A 20,677-nucleotide genomic window follows, 5' to 3' on the forward strand; every position below is an offset into this window, starting at 1 on the left:
CAAGTAGTTACTGATGGTAAAATACATTGGTGACCTAAATATTAAAATGAATGTATACATTCAGTGAATGCCCAACCAGTATAAAGAAACCCTAAAATTAAGATTAATTTGAAACATAATTGCCATGACTTGCTCGAGGTGATACCGAAAACATCAGTGCATTTGAGGTGGGGGTAACTGATCCATACAAGTCAATAAACCTCAAGCACAGTGGTTTGCATACAAGGTAACATTGTGGGATGCTCTGTGTTGAACATTGAACTTGGAGCCTCAGAATGGTTTTGTTGAGTCATTACTTTGTGGGCAATACTGGATTGTGACATAAGTTTAAACAAAGTCAATGTGATAAGCAAATGTTCTGTAAATAATTTGCCTCAAATAACTACCTAAATAACTGATTCATGATTGCTACCTTGGCATGTGAAAACATCCATTTTTATTGAGCAATACAAGCAATGGAGGATGACTCAGTAAAAGCCTTCACTTCATTTCTCAAACACTTTAACATTTTGTGCTGCTGATGTGTGCAAAGGAAATGTAGCTGCCCAGCTTTCTTGATGCCATGAATTTTATTGGGATGGGATAGAAAAAGGGAAGGTGAGACAAAATCTGGAAGCAATAACATGTATAATTTCAATGTATTTAATCCAGGGAAGAGCATCCTTACCCATTTACATTTTTTCACCATTTATGGGTATTATGCCTCATGGGTCTTTACATTCCTCTGTTTTGTTTTCCTTGACCCTTTTGTAAGATTGAAGGTCTGTAAACTTTGTAAGCAATGTTTGAAAATGGTCATTTTTTTTTCTTTTTCTTAGCACTTTATGGATTTCAATCTTCCAGCTGCGTGTTTAGTTTATTTGAGTTTAGAGATACACTGCACAAACAGGTCCTTTGGCCCACCATGGACCTGTGTGGACGCGCACTTTGGTCCACGCAGACCAGCGATCCCCGTACACTAACACTATCCTACACACTAGGGACATTTTTTTAAATGTCTTTGGAGTGTGGGAGGAAACAAGAGCACCTGGAGAAAACCCATACGGTAAAGGGGAGAACATACAAACTCCATATAGACAGACCCAGAGTCAGGATTGAACAGGCAGCAACTCTACCATTGTGCCATGGTGCCACCCTAGGTGTGACCTAGCCCACAGTTGCAAATTCTTTTGAGTTGACCATTTCCCAACTACTGCTGCCCTCTTTATGATAACCTAGTCTTTGAAATTCTGTCCTTCAGCTTTGTTTCCCCCCTCTCACCTTTCTTCCAAAGGGAACTTAATCTCCATGATTGCAAAATATGTTATTTTCCATCTGTGTGCATTTCCCCTCTCGGCGTTTCTTTCTCCCCACTCAACATAATGGCATGACAAAGAATGTGGCAGAATCTGAGCTGAGGTTTCTGGCTCCCGCAGTAATGCAAAGTATGTTGGTGGTGAGGACCGGCAGTAAAAACACACAAGTGTTTGGCGCACTGAGATTAATAAGAACCTAAATGTTCAATTTCAAGAACGCCAAAGAAGCTGTTTCTGCAAGTTTAATGTAATGTCAAATGTCAAAATGAACATGTTAACCTGAAAACCACAGTTAAGCTTTCAGTAATTTCCCATCTGTTGAGAGTTGCAAGTCAGCTATAAATATGGCACTTTATTCCACTCAAAAAGATCACTAACAAGGATGAGGAGGAGAGTGGTGAGGGAAGGGGGTAGGGTGTGGAGGGGTGGAAGATCACTCCTCGTATGCTGGAGCAGATGTAACGCTGGCATATAATAGGTTTTAACTTGTTTACCTGTCCATGTTTGACGGGAGAAACATGGTCCACGACTTCCTGTCTCACCAACCTCCCACTGGGACTATCTCTGAGTGCAGATGTTACCTTCGACACCGATGGAATGTGCCAGGTTGGCTCTGAAAGATATTTCAACACCTTTATAAAACAGCAGAGGATTTCTCCTCCACTGATTAAGTGTTATTTATAAACAGTCCCAACATTAATTAGACTACAAACTGGCATCACATGAAAGCGGAAAGAGCTGTAATCCCTTCTTTGAAAGTTATACAGAGTATTTTACATTCATGTGGAAACTGGTGACTGTTGTGGTCCAAGAAACAGCTGTAATTATAATTTCAGATGTTGTAACTAATGAATTTTTTTGAAAATACATATAGCAGTCCCTTTGCGTGGAGTGTTTGCCATGTCCCAGAATGAAAAGAAGGTTCAAAGCACAACAATTATATTTTTAACCTCTTTACCAAACACAAAAGTTCCAAAAACATATTTGCAGTAGAATATTTAAATGCAGTGAAAAATGCATATTCTATTGCTCAACGAGATAACAATTTGGGGCACCACAAAATGACAAGATAAAAGCAACTAGATAGTAAATAATAAAATGAATAATATTCTGGAGCTGCAGAATTAACGTAAGAACTATTTTGATAGTCCAGCCAATCCGTGCACATTCCTTGTCAGAGGAAGCCTAGCTTGATCAAGGACTCAAAGTCAAACTTGTCCAAATACTGCCTCGGATCAGAAAAGAACGTGCTGCCTCATTAACTATTTATCCTAATTTCCTCTTAACTGGTTCAAATGATTAAATGTTTCTTATTTTTAAATATTTCATAAAAATACTTCCCCCCCTGTTATTGCCACTGAAACCCCAATGACATTGAGGGACTTCACCACGTTTCCTGTAAAACAATGGACACCATATCAGCAGCACACGCGAGGGACTTTTACTTGATCACCCCCCGACTTCCAGCAGACTAACAATCATCATGTAACACAGAATCTACTATCGGAACAGGCCTCTGCTCTTAGGCAGCATTTCTTTCAGCAGGCTCACCAAGAGGCACATGTGAGGTTGCAACAAAGCAGCGAGTAAGGTGAAGTGCAAAGTGATCTAGCCTGATAAACTGAAGCCATTGCAACAGCCATTGCCCTTTGCTCATGTGGAAATCCAAGCAACTCACTGTTTACGTATCCGATTTATGAGTTTTGGAAATAGAGTGCTTGTTTAATTACAACCAAGACCTAATTTACATGCTGTACCTTTGAAATAACACGCTTAAATATACACCTGTTTAAATTTATATGTTTAATTGACAGGTTTCTGAATTATGCACTGCTTTTCAGCAATGTAACCCCCGTGTACAACACAAGGTGACGGTACGAAATTGCACTGCTCAGTTCTGATGCTTGACGGTGATTGCAGAGTAGAAGGGGAGGGGTGTACAGTGCAAGCAGGTGGCATCTCCAAAATTGGAAGCCTTGGCAGAGCCCCAAAAAAATGAATGAAAACAAAGTTCTTCAAAAATCAGAGAGTGTGAATATTCGACTTCATTTAAGACACCAAACGTCAGGAAGCAAAACAAACTAACTGTACAGTGAGAAGCAATAAGTAATAGCCTTCTTTTTGTGGCACATTTTGCCATTATCTATATATATATTTTATATATAACTAAAAGTCTCATCTTGTATGTGTATATATATATATGCGCGCATGTCTGTATGTTCCCGAAATACAGCCAAAACGGTACACGATAGCGCAACAATTTTAGGGGCACCTTACTCACCATTCCCCTGCTCTGTGCAGTATCAAGTTTTGTTATATATTAAAAGTAATTCACTTTATAAACTTTAATTTTTTTTTTTACTGTGAATGGGACAAGTTTCAACAAGGCAGTCGCGCCTGAGCAGGGTGCTCCCACTTGCCGGGCCTGGCAACCGCGCCTGCGCAGTTGAGGGAGGGTTGCCGGGCCCGGAATCCGCCCGTGCGCAGTTGTGGGAGGGTTGCCGGGCCCGGTGGCAGCGTGCCCAGAAGGAATGAAGAGACAGTATTTGAAATAACTAAACGTCTCTTGCGTCACAACGGGAACTCAACGGGTCCACAGGTTGTCTAGTGTACACTAAAAGTGCCACAGCAGCCATTCTGATCTGGCAGAAACAAATGGATCACCATAATGGAGCCCCTAGACACGGCAAACTGCACTTTAGGTGGGTGTCTTTGGAATTGGTATTTTTATCATCCTAGGGCTGCAGAAGGGGAAGTCCAGAACAAGGGGTCACAGTTTAAGGATAAGGGGGATGTCTTTTAGGACCGAGATGAGAACGTTTTTTTTCACACAGAGTGGTGAATCTGTGGAATTCTCTGCCACAGAGTGAGTTAGATGTGGCCCTTGTGGCTAAAGGGATCAGGGGGGTATGGAGAGAAGGCAGGTACGGGATATTGAGTTGGATGATCAGCCATGATCATATTGAATGGCGGTGCAGGCTCGAAAGGCCGAATGGCCTACTCCTGCACCTATTTTCTATGTTTTTATGAAAAGCACATTTCCCAAACAGGGCCAGCTATCAAGTACTGGGCTCGGCACCAAATGCATTACATCTTGGGAGTTTTTTTTTTTTCACTTGAGATTTATGGTGTCATCATTGTTGCATAGGTACCATCATGAGTTCTGTAACATAGAAGAATCTCAACACCAAAATAAAAAGTGTCAACAGAACGTTCACAGTATCAGTTCTGGAACAGTTATAAAATCATTGTACATGGATCTGAAACATTAAAACGCCACTAGCTAGAAATTCTTTCCCAGCGGACATCTCTGAAGAAGATGATTTAATTCAAAGCTGCATGCTGCATTCTGTCTTTGGAATTCAAATCCATTCACTTAGATGCAACTGACTCTGCAAAGATAAATACAAGCACCAGCTGATACACTAACACACGGTTTGCTCCTGTGATCAGAGATGAATTATCCTCCACTTTCCTTCATTCAAAATGCCTTGCTATCTCTTGGATTCAAACCAAGGGAAACTCGTGTTGGCATTTGAATTACCTATTGTAATGACACACTTTAAGCAACCATGTTGGAAGACTCATAATTCACATTTACAGACTGGGCTATAAAGACCAAGTCAAGTTAATTACGAAACTCTGTTGCTCAGCTGTGGATGAAAACAATAGAAATAGTCAGTCCTTAAAAAAAAACCTAAAGCTGGCAGATAAATATTATGTTGGAGCAGAGTGCCATCAGCACAAGCTAATCGGTGACATTTTGACTTTTCTCAAGTCCTCTTTTGTTGAGCACAACTTAAATAATAAACTAGTGTCATTAGTTGCCGGGTGTTGCGGAGCCACTTCGATGGCTACGGATACGCAGCAGGGGGATGGGAGGTCCTACATCCATTACTGTCATCACAATTACCATGAATCTTCAGAGCTAAACTCTATCCTGTCGAATGCACTGCAATTTGATGCACATGATAATGAGAGGCTTTTGCAGACAGAACAGATGGTGGGTCAGAGAAAAGAGAATGCGAAGAAAAGGAACACGAGAACGCTGCATGTCACCAGAAACTTGTTTAATATAGAAATAAGGACAAAGCTTTTTTGGCAAAAGAAGACCTTTCAATATTTGGAATGAGTTCAGGAAGCTGGTCTGTTCAGGCACTCAATGTTGAGTTGCATTTTCACTCCAATACATACCAATGGCCTAAATTTAGAATAATACAGCATGGAAACAGGACCTTTAGCCTTCTGAGACTGTGGTGGCATTCAAGCATGCATTTATACTAATCCTAATTAATCCCATTTTATTCTTCTCACATTCCTTCAACTCTCCCCAGATTCTACAACTCATTTACACAAGTTGCAATTTAGAGTGGCCAATTAACCTACTGCCCCTCATTTGTTTGGGAAGTCGGAGGAAATGGGAGCGCCCAGAAGAAATTCACACAGTCACAAGGAGAACACAAGCTCCACAAACAGCACCAGAGATGAGGATTGCTGTGCTATCCGATAATAGCACACCACTGTACTGTCAGATAATAAGACTTTGCTGCAGGTTGTGTTTACTGACACTCGTTCTCAGTTCAATTAAGTTTATTGTCATGTGTACCAAGGTACAGTGAAAAGCTTTTGTTGCGTCGAAGCTTTTGTTCCAGTCAGCGGAAAAACAATACATGATTACAATCAAGCCATTTACATTCTTGAGTAAATTGAGTAACGTTCTTGCCACCTAGTTTATAATGTTGCAATTTGTAAGGAGATGGTTCATTCGACCAATCTAGGCTCTAAAGTTCTATCAGAGGTGCAGGGATGCTGCAGCATCACTGATTCTTGATTTTCAAGATTCACTCTTTTCCTTTTTGATTCCTCCATTCTAACTACTTCATTTGAATGAGCACCACTTTTTACAAGTTTAGTTTAGTTTAGAGATACAGCATGGAAACAAGCCCTTGGCCCTCTGAATCCTCACTGACCTTTAATCACTTGTTCACACTAGTTCTATGTTATCCCAATTTCACACCCACTCCCTACTCCAGAGGCCAATTAACCCACAAACCCGCACATCCTTGGGATGTGGGAGGAAATCGGAACACCCGGAGGAATCCCACGCAGGCACAGGGAGAACGTGCACACTCCACACAGACAGCATCTGAGGTCAGGATTGAACACAGGTCTCTGGTGCTCTGAGGCAGCAGCTCTACCAGTCTCAACACCCACGGTACGCCAAACAGAATGATCCAACGCTGTTTTTTTGCAGTGGTGTATGCCATTGCTGATACTCTTCAGGGATGTTCTCAGAGAGTCTTTGAAGCTCTTTTTCTATTCACTATATGATTTGTTTACCCTCAGTCAGCTCTCCTTAAATTCACTGCTTTGTATTCTGTCATCAGATATTCTTCTGACATGGTCTCCCCAGCTGATCGGTGATTCTTACGGCGATGTGTAGGTGGGGAGGTTTACCTGGGGCAGAGTCTGCGTGTCTGGAATCTTGTCTTGACACCTGATATGAAGCATTCTGCAGACAGGTCAGATGGAAGTGGTTAAGCTGTCTGCTGATGGGTGAGCATGACAATAGCAGAAGGAAGTGGGACAATTTGCCCATAGCTGTGCATAGGTATGTACTAACGAGCCATTCCAGCCCAGATACAGTTCAGTTCAGAGGCTCGTACATGATGTACCCTGTGAAACCTCTGGTCCATGGTGGGATTCCAGTTCAGTTGTCAAGGTAGATATTGAACAAATGGGGGTGGATGGGTACATGGAGCGAGCTGCACCCCGACCAACAGGGCAGACAGCAAAGGCGACCCAGTAACTGGAGGCAATCCAGCACCTCCCATCCCAAAGCAAAATCATGCCAACTCTGATCTTGTAGGTGTCAGATGGTATTTATTCACAAAATGCTGGAGTAACTCAGCAGGTCAGGCAGCATCTCAGGAGAGAAGGAATGGGTGACGTTTCGGGTCGAGACCTTTCTTCAGACTTGTAGGTGTCAGACCACAGTTCGGCCTCCTTGGGTATCTTCCCTGGCATTCCTACTCCTTGGGATCCCATTCCTGCCATCTCCCGCTCCTCGGCCCCACTCTCTTCCATTCCTTGGACTCACCACAAACTGTCCACCACTCAGCCCAACACTTCACTTTGAATAGGAAAGTTGATGATAATTAGCCCTTTTATTACAGGTTAGAGAAAGAGAGTTTAACTAAAAATAATCTTGTTCCCACTTTCAGTTAATTTATAGATTTTGCTGAAACAGTAAAACTTCATTCCTCAAAAGGCAGAAGACATGCAAATATTAAGCACGTTGCATACTGGGGTTTCAATAGCAATCAACATTGCCATGTGTTCCATTGTCAAGCAACATCCTACCAATTTCCATAATTATAGCTTGTAGGTAACTCAGTGCGTGATTGCTGCAGATCTGCAGGGAAGAGAAAGCTGCCCAAGGCAACACAAATCCAATTGTTTGAGTCCTTTCACAAGTGAGCGGCCTATTCTGGTCGGATTAGCAACTATGTGGTTAAATTCACCTCAAAGCATTAACCCAAATATTGATAGTCAGAAAAATGCTTTTGGTGAATAATTAACAAGTATGTGCTGATTAAAAAGAGGCACTATGAATCTGTGACAAGTCAATGATATTGGAGTGATTTAAGTTGTTCTTATCAGAGAAGGTCATTAATTGTGAGAAGGTATTTATTCACAAAATGCTGGAGTAACTCAGCAGGTCAGGCAGCATCTCGGGAGAGAAGGAATGGGCGACGTTTCGGGTCGAGACCCTTCTTCAGCCTTCTTATATGATTTGTACCAGCATCTGCAGTTATTTTCTTATATTAATTGTGAGAATGCTTTCAACATACGTTTTCAGCAGAAAATGGCACCAAAACATTGTGGCGTCTGCATGTGTAATGTATGCATAAAGAATTTCACTGTGCAGTTGCATATGTAACAAGTAAAGCACCATTGAACCAATGATTGTAATGATATCAGTGCGATCTGCCCCATTATGATTTTCAGATGATTATTTACTCCCATTCTTTCCCTTTTCTGGTGTGGCTGTACACACACAAACTAAGCAATCATCTCTCAGCGCCAATGATCAAAAAACCTTTTTTCTCGGCCTCAAAGCCAATATACCTGATGAGTACTTTTAATATTTAGACTTTAGAGATACAGCTCTTTGGCACATTGAGTCCGCACTGACCAGCAATCCCCATACACTAGCACTATCCTACATGCTGGGGACAATTTACAATTGTACCAAAGCCAATGAACCTGCAAACCTGCAGGTCTTTGGAGTGTGGGAGTAAATTGGAGCACCCAGGGTAAACCCATGTGGTCACAGGGAACATGTACAAACTCCGTACAGACAACACCCATGGTCAGGATTGAACCCAGATCTCTGGTGCTGTAGGGCAGCAACTCTACCGCTGAGTCATTGTGCTGCCCTATATATATATAAATATTGCCTAGTAAAAAAATACACGGGCTGGAGCCAAATGTCTGTTGCTTGTTGACTTGGAAAGCATGGACCAAGATGCACAGAAGAACAAAAATGTTAAAAACAAGGGCTCTAATTTCCACCTATGCTGCTCCCACACCATCTGGGAGTCACAGTAGCTCACTTTTTTGCGTCTCTGCAATCTGCCTTTCCCCTGTTCGTGAGTTAAGGAATTGCTGAATGTTTTTCTACTGCTATCCCTCGTGACTAAGCTGGAGAAATTTGAGACCAACTGTATAGTCAATAATGATTATAGTAATTGTGGAATTGTGAAGAGCGGATCAAAGAGACCTGTACTTTGATTTCAGTAATTCAGATCAGATTGGATTTCAGAACACCATTATAAATATATTAAAATAATCAGTTCTTAAATTTATGTGGCATATTTAATACAAAACAATTCAATAATACCCAAACAAAAGGTACACACTGTTAACATTAAAAACAGCCACGCATAGCCAAGGTCATACTAACCTGTTGTGGTTTTCTCCATGCTACCATCCTCACTTTTTTGCCAAATGGATGTGGATTTACCGCCACTACAGCCCTCATTAAAACTCAGGCGGTCAACGGACCCAGGAGATCGCCGGTTCAGACCAAATCTGAAGATTGAAATGAAGAAAGACAGCAGGATTACTACTTTTTGAACAAAACAATTTGCACACTTGATGAGGATTCAGTAAGTTACCAGTTCAAAGCAGTTAAGCTGAAGAAACTCACTTCCTGCTGTAAATTTTATATTTATACTGTTTTTCCAGCAAGATTAAAATAACTCCAAAGTTTTTCTTTCTTGCCAGGTTATATTTTGTTCTCCATTATTTTACTCCAGAATATTTTCTTTATCAACTAATGTTACTTCACAAATTTCAGTGACCAGGGCAGATTTTGAAGGACAATAAAGCAGCAAAGACCAAAGGTAAATTAGCAACTGTCCATCCTGCTGACTTTACAACGTAAACCTTGCTACACGTCAGCTGGGATATCAGTAAAAAATCAATCTGATTTGCTGCTCAGTACTGCTGGGTCAGTGAGAGGGTGTCGCCAAAATCCTACCCTAAATCTCGCACGGTGAAAATTATATTAGGAAGCTAATTGATTTGACTGATAAGTACATTCTCATTGGTAGCTGTGCTTGTGTTTGATTAGGGATGACCAAGATACTTTTTCAGACTCAACCTAGAACTTAGTTGATGTTGTTTCACTGCCTTTAACATAACATGTAAGTATCATTCACATTTTAGGTAGTTGTGGCATAGCCAATGCCATAATGCAGTAAGTTAAATTAACAATGCCATAATGCAGTAAGTTAATGTAAATTCCAATCATTATTTGACATTAACTTATTGCCATAATGTTAATGCCATAATGCAGAATTGACACCTTGTTAATGCCATTGTTAATGCCATAATGCCGAATTGACACCTCAAGCTATTGAAAGTAGCTTGTGTCAAGCTACTTTCAATAGTTCCTGTCAATTCAATTTGTACAGAGCCTATAAAAAAAAGAAAAACAAAGTTGCTGTATCATTCTTGTAACTTGATAAAAACAAGTTACTCATGTAAAACATTAACATTTAGGCATGAAAATATAATTTTTAGTTGTTGCAGACTGTATATACATCTGCCTTCTCAATGGATGGAATGAGGTTGAGTGTGGGCACCGTGATATTGAATGAAACATTTTCAAATTATTGAAGTGACAGGCACTGAAAAAATTCCAACAGATTTTCCATTCAGTCCAACTTCCAAATGTGAAATGCACAAGCCATTTTGAACAGTCGATTGCTAAAGAGCTTACAACTCTCTTACGTTTCATTTGCACATGAAAGGAACTCAATCAGTACAATGGCATATAAAACCAAGTGTGCTTTTGCTTTACAAATGAGAATGAATATACATAGTTGAGGGCTATTTAGTCATAATGTAGACTTCAATATCAATATAAGAAAGGTTGTGTTTAGTAATTAGTCTGAATCGTCAATTCAGACATATATGGCAATAGACAAGTAGAATTATTGGGTGACTTTTTGTGTACGGTTTGAATGCATGTATGTATTGAGAGGGGACTGCTAATTCGTATTAGGTACAATTCTAAAGGATACATTTCATAATTTAAAAACAAAATAATCTCTTGTATTTACCAAAATAATCTCAGTACACCACAGGAATTATAGAGTTTTAGGTTTATGCATGACTGTCAAGAATTCAAGACTTCTCTCTATGTATTAATGCTTATCATTAATGAGAAACTCATTATTTCTCTTCCTATAATTTAAACAAAATATTTGTTGTAATATGAACAATTGTTTCCTTCCCATAGCCAACCATACTGCTGGATTACAGGACCTGCTCCATGGGAAGATGCAAGCCTTTGCCAAAGAACTCATACAGAGAGGCGCTAAAAAATCCACTGATAAAGTGGATTTTTTGGAAGGAGGTAATGATTATGAATAACTCTTCCAATTTTTTCCCACTATTTAACTTGTTTTTGGAAAATTATACATACTCAAATTATCATCATGGCCATTGAAATGTAAAAGACATATATGAGAAGGGTCGTATAATTACACATTCAGCAGAGTCATAAAAACAATGCATGGAGAAAGGTATTGTTGAACTTCAGAGTGCAAAATCAAAAATTAACATTCTGATTATTGCAATAGGCTAACAGGTCTAACAAAAGCTATGTTCCCATTACCAAAATGAAAGAAATGCATGCAAGATTAATGTGGCTGCTCATGTAAAGTTTATTAATAGCACACACTAAAAGTACATAAATAGCATACATTAATTAGACTAGACTTTTCCCACAGATCCGCAGCTGTATAGCTCACTGACACATTCCACAATAATCAGTAATGTTTAGAGTGTTAGTCAAGCATCTCAAGAATTGATTGTCTGAGAATGATGGGATAGAGAAAAACTTTGTAGTTAGTAAAAGAATAATCATCAGAACAACAACAAAGTCACTTTGTTTTGTTCACCATGTCCATTTGATGATCTTCAAAATAGATGGTGCGTGCCTGGACTGCATGTTTCTATCAAATAGGGTACAGACGTTCATGAATCAGAATCTGAGTTAGTGCATGATCACAATAGTTTTTTGAAACCGCTTCATGAATATCAGTTGTTGGAATTCTTTCCGACCTGTTTCTGATTGAACTAAAGAAATGGGAGTTGAAGTAGGTGATATGGTCTCTTGAGCCTGCTCGGTCATTCAATAAAATCATGTTTGTATTCAGCCTCATTTCCATGTCCCTGCCTATATACTCGATAAAACAGATTCAAAAAAATCTCAGCCTTGGATCATTCAAAGAATGAGCTTCCATGGATCTCTGGAGATAGCGGATTCCAAAGACCAACAAACTTAAAGAAGAAATTCCTCCTCGTTTCAGTCTTTGAGGGGTGACCCCCATGGTGAAACAATGCACCCTAGTTCTAGATTTCTGAGAGGAGAAACCACTCCACATCAGAACACTTTATCTTTTTTGAAACTTGAGTAAACACAGGCACAACCTGATCAAACACTCCACCTCCACCATTCCCTTTGTTCCAGGCATCAAGCTTGTGATCTTCCTTTGATCTGCTTCCACCAGAGGTACATCATTCTTAATTAATGTCACCAAAACTGTGTTCAGTACTCGGGTGTGTATTTACCAAAATCCTGTATACAGGCATTCCCTGCCTTACGTAATAGATGACTTGCATAAACTCGCACTTATGTAATTCTTTTAGCCATCTGCTTTATTACTGAGTTGCGCATCTCAGCAGACTTGGTCAAAGTGTGCTTCTGCAAGTGCGCAAGCCAGTTAGCTGTTCCCCTGGATGCTCCCACATGGTCTCTGTGTCAGAGCTCCCACGTGGTCTCGATGTCAAAGCGCCCAAATGGTCTCCCACTGGTACTACACAGTACGAACGGCAATTTTACACGTGCGCAGCAGCACTTTTGTTTCCGACTTACATAATATCCGACTTATGCAAGTATCTACATGTGTAACCCATATGCAAGTCGGGGAGCATCTGTAGTTGTAGGAAGAATTTAGTTTTATACAGCATCTCTTTTACTCTCCAAATTATTTACTGCACCAGCTTGCCAACTACATTTCATGTACTAGGATGCCCACATCCCTCCACAAAGCAGAATTCCACAAACTCTCCTCATGTAAACAAACTTCTTCCCACTAATTGGAACAACTCACATTTCCCCTTATCAAATTCTATCTGTCAAATCTTTGCCCACCGGTTAACCTTTCTGTATCAATTTGCAGTTGATGTCCTCTTCACAATTTGGTTTCTCACCTACCTATCCACCCTCAATAATTGTGGATAAATGTACTTTACTCTTTATCTAAGTAATTAATAACGGTGGAATTGGGGGTGGAGATCACTTTGTCCAATGAGATGGACACCTGGCAATGTTGATCAGAGTCATCGTGATTCTATTGACATAAATTAATCTCAACTCACAAGAGGAATTGGTATCTATTCAGATGAGATGGTCACTAATGGGTCACCCAGCATTTAGAGCCAATCACTAATTGTCATTGAGGTGACAGTGCTGGACTGTGGTCTTGAATTCAGATCTTTTACGCTTGAATCAAGACGGCAATGATATCGGAAGCATAACATTCCAAGTAGAACCAAACTGTTTGCAGTTTGCTGACAATTAAGCAGGAGTTGATTCGACTATTCTATCACTTTGCTTAAAAGCAAGTGTTAATTGGCTGGATTAGATTTGTCCTGTTTTGTTATAGCAAGATCATTTTCCACTTTGCCAGGGAGATGTTGATGTTATGTTACACTGCAGCACTCAAAGCACAAGTATTCGGCCCTGCATTCAAGGTCATGTCCGGCCCACAACGTACTTAGCCTCTCCGGAAGAGTTGATATGGATTGGATGTAGACTGCTCTCTGTGATGATTCAGGAGATGTCATGACTGATCATCCACTGGGCTACTAAGGTTGCCTCTTACACTCAAGGCTCTGCTGTCATTGAGGATGGAAATATTCACAGAGACTTCTCCTCCCACTGTTTACTCAAATGTTCTTCCATCATTCACAACTGGATGTGGCATGATTGCAGAGGTTTGATCTGATGAAATGTTGGAAATCGTTCTTTTGTAGCATAGTGCGACAATTATTAAGTGCCCAACGAGCTTCACCAGTTGCCACCTTGATAATTTCTTGTCCCTATTCCTGGTTTGACGTGCCTGGGTTTTTAATTCATTTTTCTTCTTTCCCCATTAAGCGTGGCTTCTGAATTGGATGGGAATTGCGTACAATATGATGCACTGTACTCCCCATTTGTTTGTCACAAGTTGGAATGGTCTAGATTCTAATTTGTATCCTAACACTAGAAATAAGCATCTTAAAAAAAAGACACAAAGTGCTTGAGTAACTCAGCAGGTCAGACAGCATCTCTGGAGAACATGGATAGGTGATGATATTTCAGCTTGGGAACCTTCTTCAGACTGACTGTATTGGTAAGGGAGCTGGAAGAGAGATGGGGGGGGGGGGGGGGTGGGGGGGGGGCAGACAAAGCCTGGCAAGTGATAGGTGGACACAAGTTGAGGGAGATTCTTAAATGTATTCCTTATTTTTCCCCTCTAGAAGTATAAATTCTTCTTCGGCTTCTCTTCTCCATCTGTCCCTCAACAGAAGAGATGACTAAAGGCAGATGTACTCATGGCTCAAACCTACAATGTTACGCATTATAACATTGGATCTAATCCAGAGGCCCATTAACACTACAGATCTTTAATTATAAATGGCAATCCTAATTCAGGTAGGTCAGCATCAAGAATATAAAGAAGTCCCGATGAATTACATCAAAATTAAATTTGGAATTTAGTCATTGTAATTCAGTAGCCAAACTCATAACGATAGCGGGACAAGAAAGCCATAAGTGCTTTTACGAGAATCAGGTGAACTTCAACTCTGATAGAAATGTTCAGCATAAGTCTGGGATTGCTCGGAGGAAACATTCCAGAAATCCCAAGAGCAACTTCAGGAAAGTCCAACAACGTGTAAAATATGCATTTCAAATCTTTTCCATAAGAAAGGGGCTCAATCTTCATTTTCGTCGGGGTCCAATGCACAAAGACAACTTCACGGCACCTTTTTCCAGTTTGCACGAACAACCTGCAATTTCTTCAAAAGGTTGGCCAAGTATGATAGACGAATGCATGTAATTAGAACCCCTCCACGACTACAATGTGAACTAAATGCATGAATTCTTAATTATCATTCACACTGGCACTTAATTTCCAAAACATCTGAAAATATGCTTGGCAGGCTCAAACGGTATTGGTTGCCTTTTTTCTCACTGGCCTATTTTGATGATAACTTTTGTTTAAAACTAAATATTTAATGTTGTGGCCTGAGAACACAGGTTATGAGAACACAGTGTTTACAGACGGGACTACTTTTACTGTACTTGGTGCGTCAGAGGAAGGACACAAGGATGGTAGAGTGTAGGGAACAGAGAGAAGAGGGGAGAAGATAGACAACGAATGCTAAAGAGAATGAAGAACTGAGATTGAGTAAAAGGAAAAAAAGAGGGAGTTGGAGGGAGAGGCATGCACACAGAAGTAATGTTCAAGGACAGCAAATGTGGCAAATGTTTTTTTCGCCTTCCATCATAGTGAGAAATGTGGAGGAGTCCCTGTGGTGGATGTTTATGTTAAAATGTATTTTGTGTGTTTTGTTGCTTTTTATTGGTATGACTGCATGGCAAATCAAATTCCTCATATGTTGCAAAACATACTTGGCTAATAAAGTATTAATGATTATGATGATGATGAAGTGTAAAAGCATTAGGATAAAGGACAAAAGTGAGGGAAGAAAGGGATTTTGGAAAACATGGAAAGGGAGATTGGTAACATGTGAAAACAAAAATGAGAGAGTGCAAGCAAAATAACTGATAAGTGTCAGATATGAGAGAAAACAAAGTACAGGTGAAAATTTACAATTTTTCACCAAAGATTTTTCACCAAGATCTTTGATGCCAGGCCAGCTGAAAGCAGAATTTCAGTAAGGAATTTATTGATATTTGGTTTATTAAATGATACACAGATAAATACCAGGGATAAAAGAATACACTAACATCAAGAGGATGTAGAGCTGTCTGCTGTGTTACAACAGAGCCTGTGAGGATCACTTCTCAGGAATCCGCTAGCATGTAAACGCGTTGCTGGTATCAGGTGCAAGCAGCACACGGATTATTTCTACTTTATTTCATTCTAATGTTGGGGCCAACAATTAACATGACAGGAGTACCTATCACAGATATTGATCACATCAATCCCTCAGTTAGTTTGCTCAGCAGGGCACAGACCGTTCAATTTTTTTACAAGCTGAACATAGCTCTTTAACGTGCTCTTTGGGCTGCTAATCAAATGGCTTTAACTGCGGTTAGACATACCCATCAGGGATGGACTTCTGCCTTCGATGACTGCCACCACCGGATCCTGCATCACTGGAAGAAGACAGATTGCTGGGAGAATTGCGGCTATGCTGGTTTCGTCCCATAGACACCGATGCTGCGGAGACGTAAGGACTGTCCATTGAAGATATCAACCTGTAGGAGTCAACAGATTGCAAACGGCAGTGATATTTGTGTTCTTTTCCATAACATGTATTTTAAGAATAAAAATGAAAATAAATACGACAGCAATTTTGTTCCATAAACCCAAAACCAGCTCCTGAACGTATAGATGGTGACTGATTCACAGGACTAATTGCAATTTTGTAACGCTACGATACGATAGAACTTTATTTATCCCAGGAGGGAAATTGATCTGCCAACATAAAAAACACAAAATACATGAAACATGATATTAAAGTGACAAGTGGAAAGGCTTGGGGATGTGCAAAGATTGGGGAGGGGGTGCGGGAGTCAGTCTCAGCCTACCCCACGACAGAAGGTGGAGGAGTTGTAAAGCTTGATAGCCACAGGGAAGAAGGATCTCCAGTGGTGTTCTGTCCTGCATCTTGGTGGAACCAGTCTGTTGCTGAAGGTACTCCTCAGGTTGACCAGCGTGTCATGGAGGAGATGAGTTGTATCGTCCAGGATGCTCCGCAGTTTGAGGAGCATCCTCCTCTCCAAGACCACCCCCCATGAATCAGCTTTCCGATTAGTTTGTTGATCCTAAACTCTACTCCATGTTTGTATGTGTGACAGCCTGATTAAAGGTTCAACCATACCAATTCTGATCGCTCTTAACCAAAATTTGTCTATGCATTTGTATGCGCACATACATGATCATTCTTACAAGTCAGTTCAAACGTGAATTTTGCATGCTGAGGTTGTCTGCATCATCCCTGCTACTTCCACCCAATGACATAAACTCACTCAGCACAATGTACTTAGATTTTTTGTTATGTGTAATCTGTTATTCAAAGGAATTGCATTTGTCATGAGCAGAAGTAGCAGAAATGGGATATTGAATAAACAAAAAGCCTATTCACAATTCTGAAGTCCATACTGCTCAAACAAATGTGAAAACATATCTGAGGCTACACTTCATTACTACATTTTTGCACCTACAAACCAGCCTGAATGTGTCAGAACTTCAGGCAATAACAGTTATCCTAAAAATCTAATTCAAGAATTAAGTAACACATTGCTTTCAAAGATTCTATAATTTTAATTTATTTGGAGCTTAGAACATTAACACTAACAAATACTGCAATAACCAAAAAAAATCCTTATACTTCATGATAGCTATATTAACCCTTAACACCCAAAGCATAATTTGACCTAAAAATGTAAAAGATGCTTCCCCTGCACTTGCCACCACTTACTCCTCTCCTCATTTGTTATTCATATCTAAAATTTCACCTTCTCAAGACACATTCCCTTAATATAAATGTGTAGGAAAGAACTGCAGATGCTGGTTTATACTGAAGATAGACACAAAATACTGGAGTAACTCAGTATCAGAGGCAGCATCTCTGGGGAGAAGAAATGGGTGACATTTCCGAATGGGCAAAACGTCCCCATTCCTTCTCTCCAGAGATGCTGCCCACCCTTAATATAAATGCCGTATTTCATTAAAGAGTTTAGATTTATCACCCTTCATTTACTAATCTAAAGAGGAAGCAATTAGTACTTTTTAAAAAACTGTCACTTGCTGAAATCTAAGCCTTAAAAGTTTGCCATGGCTAACATTAATCCCTCATTAAGCATTACCTAAACATATTGCCCAGTCATTATTTCATTTTCACTTGAGAGAACTTGCCATGGTACTAATGTCGATAAATCACATTGTCATATTGTAGGGAAGACATCTCATTCTTTTTTATGCAGACGATGAAAAAATGAGAATCCAATGAAAATCAGATCTTAAATGTCCTGCAAAAGAACTTAGCTTTCGCACAAAGTAGTTATCGCGTTCATCCATGGGGTTACCCAGGGTCTGGGGAAAGTGCCCTGCCATCGTTAAATTTGGAAGGCAGATTACATTTGGGTTTTGCAATCTCATGACAACATTGAAATGATGAGCCTATCTTGTTGGAGGAGTCTACCCTCCCCTCCCCCCCCCCCCCCCCCCCCCCCCCGCCCGCCCCCCCCCCATATGTCCATTCAAACTCCCAAGACTTGAGAGGAAGAGAGAAAGTAAAATCAAAAAGATGTTTTGCATCTCACTAGACTTAAAGATATCTAATTCTAGATGTTAAAATTATTTATAAAAATCTGGTGGCCATTTGCAATCCTATACACATGCAGCATAAAGGAGCATAATCTCTCAGAGCTAAAGTTCAGAAGCTCTACCGGAAATAAAATCCTATTTATCTGGAATAATTAAGCTAAGAAAAAAATAGAGAGCCAAGTTTCAAATTAATGCAATACAAGATTATTTTATTCTTATAAAAGACAAGCTCAATTTAGCTTTGTGATACTCAGCTGAGAAATTTATTAAATGGTATGGAACTAAGTTAGGAAAGTTGGAATTTTCTAAGTTACAATTGCCCTTGGAATCTTCAGTTCTATGAGGAGCCTAGGTCGTCAACATTAATCACTTTATCTAACTGGTGATGGAAAATGTCTCTGGTTGGATTCATTTTGGTGTCCCCAATTCACCACTAACCTATGTCTGGTCGATACAAATCATTAGGTGAGGTACCAGAGATCCTTTGAACCCACACAATGAATCCCTCCTCCAACCTGACACGAACGTCAGGAAAAGAAATAAAGCATTGACATTGGATCAAACTCAGTTCTTGCAATGCAATTTAGTTGACCAGTTATCTGATTAGATGGTTAAAATGCACCCAATCTCTATTTTTGTCTGATCCGATTTCAGTTTATTACAGCTTTGGCAATACCACTTTCCCTTATTAAGTATAAAGTGATTTGTGTTTCAGCTTATTGCACACCAGGGAGGATAAATACTACTTGCTGTAAGCTAATTAAGATATCATCAGTCCTTTAATATCGACTATAAAAGAAACAGTATCCATTTTGAGAACAGAAAAGGGCAACAAACTGCTTAAGAAAAACAAAAATGTTAATTCTGCTGAGACCTGTTTGCACTCGTATTTCTGTACACAATATCTCACTGGATAGATATGGGATTTGAAAGTTGCTCCCACTAAATGACACAAACCACTCTTTGGCGGCGCTGCCATAGCAGCTGCGGCTTACCTGCGGTCCATTTATCTTTGTGTTTTTGTTGTTTTTTTTGTCTTAATTGTAGTTGTGATGTCGTGTTTTTGTGTTTGTGTACTATGTGTGTATGTGGGGGGGGGGGACTGTAAAATTGTAAATAGGTGTCCCTTCCGAACGGAGACCCGACCTTTGTTTTCTGGGCCGTGTCTCCGTTCCTGCTGCGGCCTACCATCGGCCCAACTCCTGGAGCTGTCGGCCTCCAGGACTCTGGTTCGCTGAGCCCGCGGACCGGACTTACCATCACCGGAGCCGGCCGTCTTCGGAGGCTGCGGGAGCAGCTGCGACTCGCCTTAGGCTCGGGCCGCGTGGATGCCGACATCAGGAGCTCCGGGAGCGGCAGCGTGTTCGCCCGCCCCAGATCGCGGGGCTTGGGTCGCGGACATTTCACCGTCCGGCGCGGCCTAAGATAGGCCGCGGGATATTTCTCTGCTGGGCGGGGGCTTCAATGTCGGGAGCCACGACCGCCCCGACGTGCAGCAACAGCGGCAGCAGCAGCGTGTTCGCCCGCCCCGGATCGGACTTATCATCGGCGGAGCCGGCCGTCTTCGGAGGCTGCGGGAGCGGCTGTGACTCGCCTTAGGCTCGGCCCGCTACGGACCGCCCGGCGCGGCCTGCAACCACAACAGCCTGACTGCGGGAGAGGACAGCAGGAGAAGGGAAAAGACATTGTGGCCTTCCATCACAGTGAGGAGAGGACTGGAGGAGACTCACTGTGATGGATGTTTTCTTGATGGATGTTTCTTTTGTGTGTTTTGGGGGTTGTGTAATTTTAATGCCTATTTTGATGCTTTTGTTGTTGGACTGTGGGTGACTGAATTTCGTCCAATTTGGATGACAATAAAGCTATCTTGAATCTTGAATCTTTAGATACATTTCCCTCCAAATCCCTTATCCTTTACCTTAAATCAGTGTCATCAGGTTACAGATGTCACTGCAAACGGAAAATGTTTCTCACTATATCCCTTATCTTTCCTCTCACAACTCTGTTAATGAGAGATAACAGAGTTATCTCTTAATCAGCCTTCTACGCTCCAAAGAAAACACAGAAGAAGGGTCTTGACTAGGGGTGCCAACTATCTCACTCCCAAATACGGGTCAAGGTGACATCACCTTGCCTCAGCGCCCCACGTGACCTCACCCAGCCGGCGGCCACGTGCTCCCGCTCCACCAATGGTGGTAGACCAGGCTGGGAGGCGGGTTGCTATGCAACCTCCGT

General features: G+C 40.9%; 1 protein-coding gene across 9 annotated transcripts in view; it reads right to left on the bottom strand.

Moving 5' to 3' along the window:
- sipa1l1 (signal-induced proliferation-associated 1 like 1) overlaps positions 1–20,677 on the bottom strand; it is a 296,284-nt gene that overhangs the window by 36,938 nt on the left and 238,669 nt on the right. For all 9 annotated transcript variants that reach the window (XM_078406241.1, XM_078406248.1, XM_078406247.1 and 6 more), the window contains 3 exons: positions 16,213–16,368; positions 9,265–9,392; positions 1,790–1,908 (listed from right to left, as the gene is read on the bottom strand). In XM_078406241.1, coding sequence (XP_078262367.1) covers positions 1,790–1,908; positions 9,265–9,392; positions 16,213–16,368 — 403 coding nt within the window. The remainder of the gene's footprint in view (positions 1–1,789; positions 1,909–9,264; positions 9,393–16,212; positions 16,369–20,677) is intronic.

This window comes from Rhinoraja longicauda, chromosome 10 (genome assembly GCF_053455715.1).
Source record: "Rhinoraja longicauda isolate Sanriku21f chromosome 10, sRhiLon1.1, whole genome shotgun sequence".
Taxonomy (NCBI): domain Eukaryota; kingdom Metazoa; phylum Chordata; class Chondrichthyes; order Rajiformes; family Arhynchobatidae; genus Rhinoraja; species Rhinoraja longicauda.